The 13,528-nt window shown below is 38.3% G+C and overlaps 2 protein-coding genes across 3 annotated transcripts in view; one reads left to right on the top strand and one right to left on the bottom strand.

The window, feature by feature from the left end:
- Positions 1-13,528, bottom strand: part of LOC136857363 (serine/threonine-protein kinase PLK1-like) — a 692,893-nt gene that overhangs the window by 155,242 nt on the left and 524,123 nt on the right. The gene's annotated exons all lie outside the window — the stretch shown is intronic.
- The window catches only part of LOC137496964 (serine/threonine-protein kinase PLK1-like), a 63,044-nt gene that overhangs the window by 3,388 nt on the left and 46,128 nt on the right, over positions 1-13,528 (top strand). The window contains exons 4-5 of one of the 2 annotated variants that reach the window (XM_068225158.1): positions 1,393-1,616; positions 6,408-6,515. In XM_068225158.1, the coding sequence (XP_068081259.1) occupies positions 1,393-1,616; positions 6,408-6,515 (332 nt within the window). The remainder of the gene's footprint in view (positions 1-1,392; positions 1,617-6,407; positions 6,516-13,528) is intronic. The other variant, XM_068225159.1, reaches the window with a different exon arrangement.

A 13,528-nucleotide genomic window follows, 5' to 3' on the forward strand; every position in this document is an offset into this window, starting at 1 on the left:
TCTTCTTGTCTACTTTAATGATAGGTTTGGTGACTTTTAGGTCTGAAATGAGGAGTCTATGGTCACTATCAAGGCTCTCACTAGGTATCACTTTTACATCATGCACCTTTTCTCCACTTAACCTATCTGTGATGATAAGGTCTATCACTGATCTATACTGACCGTCCCAACTGTATCTCGTTATCTTGTGGCTATCCCGTTTCTGAAACCACGAGTTCTTCACCAGAAGTTGGTTTCGTGTACATAGATCAAGCAGAAGGCAAGGCAACGGATACCTTGGCTGTTATTCTACCACCCCCACTTTTACTTGCGCGTAGTACCACTATGTAAGGTACAAAAATAGGTTTGTGATTAGTAGCGACAGTGTGTGGCTCATGATGCATTTTACAATACCTGTGATTCGTACCCCTATATGAGCAACACCATGGGTTGAGCGACAGTATGGTTCTGCCTTGCCTATGCTTAGTACCCACTATGTGACGAACACCATGGGATAGTGTGGATCCCTGTGCTTAGTCCACTTATGTAAGGAACGCCATAGGTTTGGGTTACCTGTAAATCACTTTACAAAGGTAAGATTAAGTGTATCCTCCTAATTCAAAACATCATATAATTCCATCATTAGATGGGGTAATCAAATTCAGACATGTTTTGGCTCGTTTGAGCCATCTTCAGTGAAAAAAACATGTTTGAATTCGATTACTCCATCTAATGATGGAATTATATGATGTTTTGAATGAGAGGGATACACTTAATTTTACCTTTGTAAAGTGAAAACCGTCAATACGGAATGATTTCCAATATAATATAATTGCCTGTAAATAGCACTGCAGTGTGTGAATTTCACTACCTGTGAGTAGTACCATAATGTGTGGAATACTAGGAGTCTACGCTACTTTTGATTAGTACCGCATCATGACAAATACCGTGGTTCTATTTTCCTAGCGATAAGTACCATTATGAGGGGCCGATGACCCGGATTTTGGACCCGTTTTGACTGTATCATTGATTAGTATTGTGCTTTAGAAGCAGTCCTTTGGTCAGTAATACTATTTTATGCTAGTTTCTGGGAATGTGGGGCATTGCGGGTCGGATCAACTGATTGTTTTAACTTCATATCAAACCATTCATTCTTCATCCTCACGTTTTCGAATCTGGTCAGTGGAGGATTAGGGATTTTTAAATTGTCATAACATTTCGTCTCATTTCGTACCATTAGGGGCCAATGACCTAGATGTTAGGCCCCCTTAAACAAGCATCATCATCATCATCATATTTAAAAAGGACAGTGTGTAGAGGAGTGCATGCCATAAAACTACAGTTGAAGCCATGTGTTTCTTTTATTACAGCAATGTTGTTGTAAGGACAGATCATGTTAATGACATGTATTAGCTCTTTAATATCATGTTCCAGGTATATCTTGCTATTTGGTAAACCACCATTTGAGGCTACGACTCCAGAGGAGTTACATTCTCGGATCAAGAGGTGCCAGTACGGACTGCCATGTGGAACCATGGTCTCCAATCGTGCTGTCAAACTAATTCGGGATATTTTACAGCCTGAACCCAAACTTCGGCCAAAGGTGGAGGATATTCTCCATTCGGAGTTCCTGTCTGGTAACCACATTATTACAGCTTTTTATTAGTTCTCAGCTTACATAGATCGAGCCTGGATTTGCATCCACAAGTGACTACTCAAGTAGACATACTGTACAAATAAATGCATAAAGTATGTATGCACCATCATCATCATCATCATTTCCCATTATCCAGCTGTAGCCGGGTAGGGGCAAATATGGTTCCTCTCCACTTTCTTCGGTCTTTCCACCACTCCTCCTCCAACACTGTGTCCCAGTCCAGGTTTCTTTCTATAATGCTGCGTTGGATGGTATCCTTCCATCTCAATCGAGGTCGTCCACGGCCTGTCCTTCCTTGGATTTGCATTTCCATCACCTTTTTTGGCATTCTTTCGTCGCTCATTCGCTTTATGTGCCCAAACCATCTTAGTCGGCTCTTCTCTATTCTATCATTCATTTTTTCCACTCCAATTTCTTCCCGGATTTTCTCATTCCTTATTTTGTCTCGTCTACTCTTCTGTATCATACTCCTCAAGAATTTCATTTCGGCTGCCTGTATTCGACTCTCATCCTTCTTTGTCATTGTCCAAGTTTCTGCTCCGTAAGTTGTTATGGGTACGTAATACATCTTGTACATAGTATCCTTTGCTTCCATTGGCACATCTTTGTCCCATAACATATTTCTTACACTATGATAGAAACAACTTCCAGCTTGAATCCTTTTACTAATCTCAGCATCCAGTCGAGCATTCTCCATTAATTCACTCCCCAGGTATTTAAACGTTTCCACTACTTCCAGGGGCTTGTCTGCAAGTCTAATCTGACCTTTCCCTTCTTTCTCCCCTCTCGTCATAACAAGAGTTTTACTCTTTTCTACACTTATTTTCAATCCACATTCTTCAATCTTCCCATTCACCACATTCAACTGTTCTTGAACCTTCCTGTCGTCTTCTCCCCAAATCACAATATCATCTGCAAATAACATCATGTTCATTTCTCTTCCTCCATATGCTGCTTTTGCTGTTCTCATGATGTCATCCATTACTATTGTAAACAGGATTGGTGATAGAACACTTCCCTGTCTCAGCCCACTAGTTATTTTGAACCAACTTGTCCTGCCAACTTGTGTTTGCACGCAACTACAACATTCCTTATACAATGCCATGATCATTTTTATTAATCCCTGTCCAATTCCTTTTTGCACCAGACTGTCCCAAACTTTTGTCCTAGGGACACTGTCATATGCCTTTTCAATATCAATGAATGTCATCACCATATCCTTCCCGTACTCCCAATGCTTTTCCATTAGTTGTCTCATAATGAAAATGGGCTCTATTGTTGATCTTCCACTTCTGAAACCAAACTGATTTTCCTGTATCTGCTTCTCAACCCTCAACCTTATTCTACTTTCCAGTATTCTTTCCATTATCTTAGCAACATGGGATATTAGAGTAATTCCCCTGTAGTTCTTCAAAACTTTCTTATCACCTTTCTTGAAAATTGGGATGATTATTCCTTTTTGCCAATCCTCAGGGACCTCCTTATTCTCCCAGACATTCCTGAGAACCCGATATGTCCACTGCAGGCCTACAGCTCCAGCTGCCTTTATCATCTCCACTGAAATTTCATCTATTCCAGCAGTTTTTCCATTCTTCATCTTTCTTACTGCCATTTCAATTTCGTTCATTGTAATTTCTTTATCCATTTCTTCGTCAACTAATTGTCTTTCCTGGTCGTCCATTGAATGACTGTCATCCGTTCTTATGTTCAGCAGCTTCTGAAAATACTCTCTCCATCTATTTCTTATTTCTTTTGGCTTTGTTAAAATTATGCCACCTTCATCCTTCACAAATCTGGTGTTTACTTGATCTCTCTTTTTGTTTCTTAAGATACCATATAGTAATTTCTTGCTGCCCTGCGTATCATCTCTCAATTTCTGTGTGAATACGGCCCAGCTTTTCCTCTTTTCTTCCTCCACTACTTTCTTGGCCAAATTCTTTGCCTCCACATATTTTCTTCTACTTTCTTCAGTCTTAGATGTTTTCCATGCCTTCCATGCCATTTTCTTCCTTCACTTTAATCTTTACCCTATCATTCCACCAGTGTGTTTCTTTGTCTTTCACATTTCCTGATGTTCTACCACACACCTTTTCTGCACATCCAACTAGTGCTTCCTTAATCTTTTCCATTCCTCTTCAACATTCCCCACCTCTGTCCTGGGTACCAAGGGTATTATTTCCCTTTGAAATTCTTCTTGTACGCTTTTCTCCTTCAACTTCCATACTTTAATTCTTTTCTCTCTTCTTAATTGGGGTTTTTCAATCTTTCCAACTTTCAATTTTCCTATCAAACTCTATGATCTCCACCAAAGGCTTCTTCAGGCATGGCTGTTACATCTACAAGGTTCTTCCGGTGTTCTTTCTCTACGATTATATAATCAATCATGGTCTTTGTTCGTCTGTCTCCCCAGCCATACCTTGTTATCTTCTGACTGTTCTTCTTCCTAAACCAGGTGTTTCCAACGATCATTTGATTCCTCATGCAAAAATCCACCAACAACTCGCCTTCTGGATTTACATTTCCATATCCAAAGGGCCCTACAACATCTTCCTTTCCTTGTCTTTCCATTCCAACTTGTGCATTTAGATCTCCCATCAATAGTACTTCCTTATCTTCTATCTGTCTCTCCACTTCCTCTAAGAAGTCCTCTAGATGTTCATCTATGCAACCCGTTTGTGGGGCATATAACTGAAATAGATCTTTCACGCCATTTTCAAACTGGAGTCTCATCATCATCCTATCGCTGACGTACTTTGTATATTCCAGATATTCTTGGATTTCTCTTCTAAGTATGATGGCCACTCCATTTTTTGCTTCAGGTCCTCCGCTGTAATACAGCCTGTATCCTTCTCTCAGAGGGATCTCCCCTGTACCTCTCTTCTTGGTCTCGCACAGTCCAAGTATGGCTATATCTTTTTCTGTCATGAAGTCCACCAGTTCTTCTGTCTTTCCCGTCAGTGTCAGTACGTTAACTGTTGCAATTTTGATGTAGTTTGGTGCTGGTTGCCCATTTTTCACAGTTCCCCCAGCACCTGAAGAGCTGCGAGTCGCTTTTAGCAGGGGACGCCCTAACCTTTTCCGAGGCACCATATTTGCTTTGTCCATATAGGCTATTGTTACGATGGGCTCGCCACACCCAAAGGCATTTTATACCTACTGCCAGGTTCAAAATTAGGCCGCCCCTAACATGGAGACAGACGCCTTTCGTAGCCGCTCCTCTGGAGTACAGACGCTACGGGTATGCCCCTTCTGCCATCTCCGCCGTACCGAAGTCCACCTTCTCCGCCGTAGATGCCGTTGAGGTCTTCACTCGTAACCCTGAGCTGGGACCCATACCAAATGTTACACACCGGGTCAGTGTGCTCTGGGACTCACATAGGCAGGGGCGCCACTCCCTGGGTAGAGCTGCCTCCGAAGAGGGTCCCTACCTGCTACCTACTATGTATGCACCATAATGTGAAAATGTATTTCAGTTGGTTAATGCTAGATTTTACCTGAATCAATGCTGCTACAGAGTATTAGATGAGATTATAGTCCCATTTTATTACAAAAAATAAGTTTTTTAAGTTAACAAGAGGAGTTCCAAAGTTTGGTAATTTGAGGAGTTCTCCATTTACGTTAGGATTAGCGACATGACAAACTCTTCTCTATCACAACCTGTCTTTATTGTTGGCGTCAGTCCAAACAAAGCTGTACATTGCTGGACTTTGGTTTCCTGGGTTGTTCTTTACTCCTGTCATCCGCCATACTCCTTATTTGTTTAGAAGGAAGCCTTTCTTTCCAGTGTCGACTCAGTTAATGTAACTTGAAAGGTTCTGTTTGTCAAAAACACACATAACATAACTGCAAAAAGAAAATGCACAGTATTTTCCAAGAACAAAGTTTTGTACTAGAACTTCTCAGATGGTATCAATCTAAAACTTTAAACCATACTGAGTTGGCCATGCGGTTAAGGTTGTGCAGCTGAAGATGAACCCCACTGTCGGCAGCCGTGAAGATGGTTTTCAGTTGTTTGCCATTTTCACACCAGGCAAATGCCGGACCTGTACCTTAATTAAGGCCACGGCTGCTTCTTTCCCACTCCTAGCCCTTTCCTGGTTAATCGTGAAAAATAAAGGGTTTGGCAGTAAAATATGTTGAAATAGTCAGTTTTTACCCGGGCAGAAACAAAGGAGGTATGGAATATTTCTGGGCCATGTGCAAATGGTTAAAAGGAAAAATTCAAATCACTCCATTACGAAAAAGGGTCCATGATCATAAAATTAATTCTGATAATAAGGCTACCACTAACATATTATTAACTCGTGGAAAAGAAAATGTTGGAGCTCTCTCTTACTGAAGATTTTGACCATGACAAAGGGATAACTCCCAAAATCTTCAGAACAGCCCATAAAACTGCCAAGAAAAATTTACATTTCGGAAGTGACTGTAATAGAAAAGGTACTAATGTCATGTCATCATTTTTACTAACATTTTAGTTACCCATGTTTAAGTGAAACTATTGTAAAGAGTAAGTTAGGTTGTGTTTTGATCTATAGATTGGGTTACATTATGGTACATGTATGTTTTAAGTTAATTTTTAACTAATTTACCGCAACCGGCTACCTGGTAGTATGTGATAGACGCAATAGAAACTGTAATTTGCGACTACAGTATTCTGTGTTTGGGATTGGTTGATTTAGTACTGGTTGACTTTTTTTTTTTTTTTTCTTTCTCAGAAATGTACTGTGTATACCAGTAATTACATTTATTTTAATTCGACATGTTCCAGGTTACATTCCCAAGCAGTTGCCGTTGTCGTGCTTGACCATGGCTCCAAGGTTTACTGCAGCTGGAAGTGGACTCTCAAGGAATCCTTTCAGGGAGATAAATAATATAGGTAATATATATTGTCTTGTATTGAAGATGAAATATTTAAGATATCCTCAGTTTTACTGCAGTTAAACTCCTAGATTAACAAGACATTGAATGACTTAAGAGCAAGTTGATACGTACTTCTCGCTCACCATTCTGGTGATTGTTGCATTACCCTACTGTGAAATGCTATGATTCATGCAGTCAATCTCCTAGAAATGATGTAAGACTTGTTTGAATGTAATATTTACAGGTTATTAAAGTTGAATCTCCCAATAACATTTTCAGCCCCAAGTTGTTATATTGCTGTGTGTTTTTATACATTGATATAAGAAGTTGTATGCAAAATATTGTTTGACCTGGAGATCAATCCAAGGTATCGTACAGAGAGGCTAAAAAATGTAAAAAAAAAAAAAAGTATAAGTACTCTATATACATACAGCAACATTTATGTTGTTAAACTACATAATGAAAAATTTAATGCATTATGCAATAACAGTGGAGTAAATTCTTTTTGCAGTCATCTGTTTTGGAAATAAATTGGTCTTTTTATATATCTATAGCCTTTCTAACCCCTTAATCAGAAAATTCCCATAGAGAAATGCATATTCATAGCAGGGAATATATTTTGACTGAAAATGAGTTACAGTAATTCGGTCTCGTGCACTACTTTGATGTAGATGACTCGAAGTAACTCATTCCACAAAATGAAATGTTAATTAAGGTCAACCTATATTACTTGGTCAACTTGAATTGCTTGTGATTAGTAACAATTGGTCCGTACATGTTTCGGCTTATTTAAGCCATCATCAGCTGACAAACTATGGTAAACAATCATTCTCTTATAAACTAATACATACGTAAAATATACATTAAAAACAAATGAACTTTCATGTAGATGACCAAAAATTTATGTCCCTTAAAAACATTGGTATGTCATGTTAAAATTAATGTTTCTTAAAACAGAATGTCACATTAAAACATTACACAGGAATTTGGTGATGAGTGCGTGAATCCTCAGTTTTATTATGAAGCACTCCTTAGATCAGTTAATATAAAAGATGTGCATTTGCATGTGGTTTCAAATTAAAGAAATTGCATTCATGACATGGGGCTGAAAATGTATTAAAACACTGCACATCTCATAAAATTCTTAAAAATTAGTGCTTCTTGAAGAGAACGTCAGGTTTGAAATGCTTTTTCATTGTAAGTGAAGAGCATATTACATTTATTTTGAAACAGCACATAGACCTGGTTGGATTAAATCCTTCACATAGAAGTGAGAATTTCTTAAATTGAGGCGTTGAGAAATGTAGACATTAACTATGATGTAGTCCATAAGTTGACAAAACATTCATGACTTGGATGATATGTTCTTGAAACAAACTGGATACTTTCTTATCTTCTGATCTTTCGTCACTACTGCCCAAATTGTTCTAACGGATGAGTTTGGAAAAGAGGGGAACGCCCGAAAGATGAAAAAAGATCTGAGAATGAGAATATAGATTCCACAGAAATTTACTTCAAAATCTACATTAGAAACTTTCTCAGAAGTTGGCCCCGCTGGACTAGGAGTCATCCACAGCTAGTGAATGTGTGACAGTTTGAGTGCTACTTTTATTTTTGAAAGGTCTTTGTCAGAATGGAGGGGGTACGGGATGGTATGTATTGAGCAGGTTGCATCATGAATGGTGCTGATTTGTGAAGTATCGGTCTTGCTCTTCTTAAAATCACAATGTTAAAAAGAGAGTTAAGATGTTCCACCTATTCAATACACTGATATACAGTTGCACAAACTTATGTTACAATATGTTCAATTTGGGACCGGTTTTGATGCATATTTGGTGCCATCCTCAGCCGATTGAAAGAGCAGGGCAAAAGGTATACAATTATAAACACACAACACAAAATTTGACAGTGTTCACACTCTAAAGGATATATGTAAAAATGCAACACTTTCATGAAGGTGAAATATTCAATTGAAGTTCATAAGCAACGTGACATTCTTGTATACTCCTGCTGTGAGTATTGAAATCACATATGATGAATTAATGGATAAGAACTAAAGGATTACATGTAAAAAATTTAACACTTTTCAATAAGATAAAATTTTCAGTTGAGGTTCATAAGTAGAGCCCGGATTTCCATGCAAATGCGTGTTCCTAAGTAGGGTGGTTATACTTCTGAAGCTTTGCAAATATTTGTTATGACTGATCAATTCAAAAAAAAAAAAAAAAAAATCGGGCATGTCTGTATGTTTTGGCCTTATTGGGAGAAACTGCATGCATAATGCATATTTTGAAAATTTTGGATTTAATGGTGAATACTGTATTTACTCGCGTATTAGACCCCTTTTTTTCAAACTTTTACAGCCAAAAATAGTAAAGGGGGGTCCAATATGCGATAACCTTAACATTTTGTGCAGCGAACACACGACTTCTAGGTTATAAAGAGCTATAATTGTACATGTAAACATTCTATACTATTATTTAACAAACTTAGAATGTATTTAAGTTATACTGGCTATTTCCGTCAGAAGGCAGTATTTCTAAACGTAAAAAGACAAATGGTGAACACGACTTTTAGGCCTACGGTACATATAAAAGTACGTTGTAGTTACTCATATCACGTCATTCGTTACATCTTATTAATTCCTCGTAGTGAGGACGTCGGGTAAGGGCATACGGCCATAAAAACACACTACGAAGATTCGTCTCACTTCATACTTGACCCCGTAGAAAAAAGGGATAAGGGAATCGTGTTATCATATAATTAAATATTGATACAAAAGAGCATAATGGCCAGTCATTTGTCTGTCAGTTCAGCAGTAGGCCTACCACACAGTAAACCTGATCACTGCTTTCATTTGAATTATCGCCTTGTGCCGCCAACTTCCCTGCCCTGCTACCGGCGTGTCGGAATTCCAAGTGATGTCATCTTCACTGCCATCTCGTCAGTCGCGTCAGCCATGCTTCATTCTCCTTGATCCATGCACTGCAATGGAGAGCATACACAAGGTCCCATCTTTTTGAACCTTTTAAAATTAATTTTGTTCCTGACTATAGAATCTAAACGGTGTGAATCTATTCCCAAGTGATTTTTGGAGATGGTCTCTGATATTGCCAGTTGGTGTATATGTAGCAGAAGCCACTCCTTACTAATAAAGCCGCGCTGTAGAAGGCATGCCAAACCATCAGTTGATAACTAGCGTATGTTACGAGTTGTACTTCCGAATGTAATACATGGTGACGGGAAACATTCTTATGATAACTGCGGCTGTTGAAATGCAGACCCTTATTTTTAAGTACATTTCATGCTTGTTCTCTACATTTTTCACATCAGGATTTATGTAAACAGCTGTCCATGTGATAAGACAGAGCACATTGTTTAGGTTAGGTATATTATCGCCCTGATCGTGCCACAAGTTCCTCGACGGAAAGGATAAAAATAAATAACAGGAAAATAAACCGCATTTATGGATATCTACAGGTGTGGCGGTAATGCGTTTTATCATAATGTTTAATTTTGTACATTTGCTGTCTCTTTTTATTAATGCATACCCTCGTATGTTTTGTTTGGCGTATCCGAAAATCGTTTAAAGTACGTGGGGATATAAGATTATCATTTGTTAGGTACCTTGGCGAGTAGAACAATCGTTTTAATCAGATAGCTTTTATCACGTTTTAAACTTGCTTCTCTCGAAATATATACCTATATTGGCCTGAGTTACGATATATTAAACGACTCCTTTGTTAATGATCGCGCCTGCTGTATAAATACCAACAACCGCAAATATTTCTCAACTAAAGTAAACTAGTTTCCTCATCCCGAGGTGGTACAGCTCTTTTTACACACCTCCATTCGTAAATCTCTGGCAGTATGGTACCGGGAATCTAAGTTAGACTCCCGAGAACAGCAACTAATTGTGCTGACCATTACGCTGACGGACATTATTAACTACAAAACACAGACATATAGTATGACTGATGCATGCTTGCAATGCGCAGGTCGGACATGAAGATAGGCTTATTCACCTATTTGTGCATCATCACCAGAGCTGCAGTAGACTTACGCTACGGAGGCGGGCATTTCTTAACTACGAAACACAGATGTACCGCATGGATTCGACTCTTCATTGCGCACAAGTATGAAGGATGAGTTTTCCACCTGATCAATACTTTAATTTACAAAATATTTAGTATTTACATTAAAACAGTGCCGGTTTCGACCTGTAAATAGGTCATCAGCTGTTGGTGAACCTGCTTAGTATCGTAATCTATATTCTTCATCTCCGTATTGACGAACTACACAATTAGAAATAGGAAAGGATTTCCACCTATCAATACTTATTTATTGCACTTATGCTACAGTAGTGGTTTCGACCCCCTACATAGGGTCATCTTCAGCTGAACAATATATTCACATCTATGTCATGAAGCTATGATTAAGATTACATTATCTAGGGCATGTTACATACTATCCACTTCATATCCGTATCGACTATATGATCCAATTAATTAATTAGAAAGAACAAGAATCCACCTGATCGATACTTTCACTTTTATTTAGCCTTAGGCTATTTCAATAGACATTAAATTAAAAGTTCAGAACATGTTTCGAATGCATTGCATTCATCATCAGCTGCTTACATTTGGCAAAAGTAAAAATTAGCTAAGAACAGTCTCAAAATTTTCTTAAAACCTTACTAACAAGTGCTAGTAGTACATGTGTGAATGTATGTGGGGGGGGGGGGGGGGTGCATTAAAGGCAATTGTTAGTTAAACTATGACTTATTATTAAAAAATCTTAATGTTAAAAACACTGATGGACTAAAATATAGTTCACTATGAGTCTTGTACATTTTCCGTAAGTTCGTTGATTACTGCAGAACTTGTATGCACTGTGTGAAGTATTTCTGTTGAACTGTTGGTAAAAAGTTTCCTTAAAAAGGCATCCGGTGTTTTCACGTCTCTTATCTCCTGTGGGGTGGAGAGGTGTGGCTTGTTTCGAATATGAAGTTTGCTATTTGTAGTTTGAATTGAGAAAAGTTGGATTGTCTGTATCACGACCTGTAATCAGCAGGGGGGGAAAAAAAAAAAAATGGGGCTATTAGTTGGAATTTGAAAAACGTGACTGATAATAAGTCTTTGAGTGTTGGAAAGTGTGGAAGTATGAACTTACCCTTGCCCTGCGTGTTTGTTTAACTTCCCGTGCTACGGGAGTGGGTTTAATCCTGCTGCCTTCAACCTTGTATTGTAACTGTGTGCTGTAGTTCGTGAGTTAGCCTGGTTAGGAGGGAGGGGAAATGCGGACGTGTCGTCATTTGCTATATTGGGCAGGGAGGTGGTTTCTGCTTGTGACGTTTCGGCCTTGTGATTACTTGAAGTGTGCGCTGGGCGTGTCTGCTTCCTTCGTAATAACTCAATGTATCTCAATATGCATTCGAATAAGGGATTTCTCTGTTCTTTTACTTCATTCAAATTCTTGTCCCTGTTAAATGCCTTGTCTAGAAGTATATGAATATTTTCTAGACTGTTCATTAATCTTCCCTTGTTTAGCCGATTGAGAATTGTTAGGTCTTGTTTAATGTCTGTGGATCTATGGCCCGTTTCACTCATGTGTACTCCCATTGCAGAGAATCTTTTATGTTTCTCCGCATTGACGTGTTCTAAGTATCTTATTGTGAAGTTACGTCCTGATTGCCTTATGTATGTGGCCTTGCACTGATTGCAAGTCAGTTTATAAACACCTGAATCCTGGAACCGCTCCTCGCTATTTCGATTGACCCTATTGTGGTTGAAAAACTTATGTCTTGTATTGTTATTCGTTGAGAATGCTATTTTGATATCATGCTACTTGAATAAATTGGTAATTGCATAAATGTTGGGATTGTTAAAGGTGAACCTTACGTACTTTTTTGTTTGCTCTGATTGTTTTGTTAAGTTTGTTTGTAGTTTATGCTAGCGTTTGGCAATTAATCCGTTAATGGTTTTTAAATTAAAACCTTAATAAGGGCCTGCTGTCAAATAAAGGCTAGTTCTTTGTTTCTCTCTTTGTTATTTAACGGGATTTCAAAAGCTCTATTGATAAAACTGTGGTATGTTGATTTTTTGTGTGAATCGGGGTGTAGGGAGTTACTATGAATGGTTGTTGGGTGAATGTGGGTTTTCTATAAATTCCAAAGTGAAATTGGTTGTCTTTTTTAGTTGTGGTCACGTCTAAAAAATTAATCAAACCATTATTTTCTTCTTCAACAGTAAACTGTATATTGGGGTCTAAGGTGTTCAACGTGTGAAAAATGCTAGAACTGTCATTATGATCCTTGTCAATTATGGCGTACGTATCATCAACGTAGCGTACCCATAAATCAAGTCCTTTGATATGGTCTATAATGTAGGAATGTTCCAAGTAATCCAAATAAATGTTTGCTAGTAACTCAGATTCTTTCAGTTACAAAATATTCAGAAAACCCACTCAAACAGCCTCCACCATTCGCCAAGATTCAGTGCACCCCCAGTCCCACAAACGAGCCACATACAACAGCCTAGTTCACCGAGCCTTCAGCATACCTATGTCCAAGAAAGATCTAAAGAACGAATTCAACACAATCCGCGGAATCGCAAAATTCAACGGCTTCAGCGACCATTTTATAGAAAGGATAATCAATAAACACAAATATCGCCCAAAAACTACCCTCAAAAGAAACAACTAAATCTCTAACATTTTCCACCTTCACATTCAACAATGATATCTACAAGTTAACCAATATCTTTAAGAAACAAGGCGTTAAAATAGCCTTCAAAACCAACTATAAGAACATGAACGTTTTACACAATACTTCACACATCAACAGGACCAGCAGTTTTTTAAAATCAGGAGTTTATAGGATCAAATGTAACACCTGTGGAAAAACCTACATCGGGCAAACCGGTAGAAACTTCAATATCAGATACCACGAGCACACTAACGCAATAAAATACAACAGGTTTTCAGCCATCGGCCAACACATGCAAGATTATAACCATAATTTCACCAATA

Source organism: Anabrus simplex, chromosome 1 (assembly GCF_040414725.1).
Source record: "Anabrus simplex isolate iqAnaSimp1 chromosome 1, ASM4041472v1, whole genome shotgun sequence".
NCBI lineage: Eukaryota > Metazoa > Arthropoda > Insecta > Orthoptera > Tettigoniidae > Anabrus > Anabrus simplex.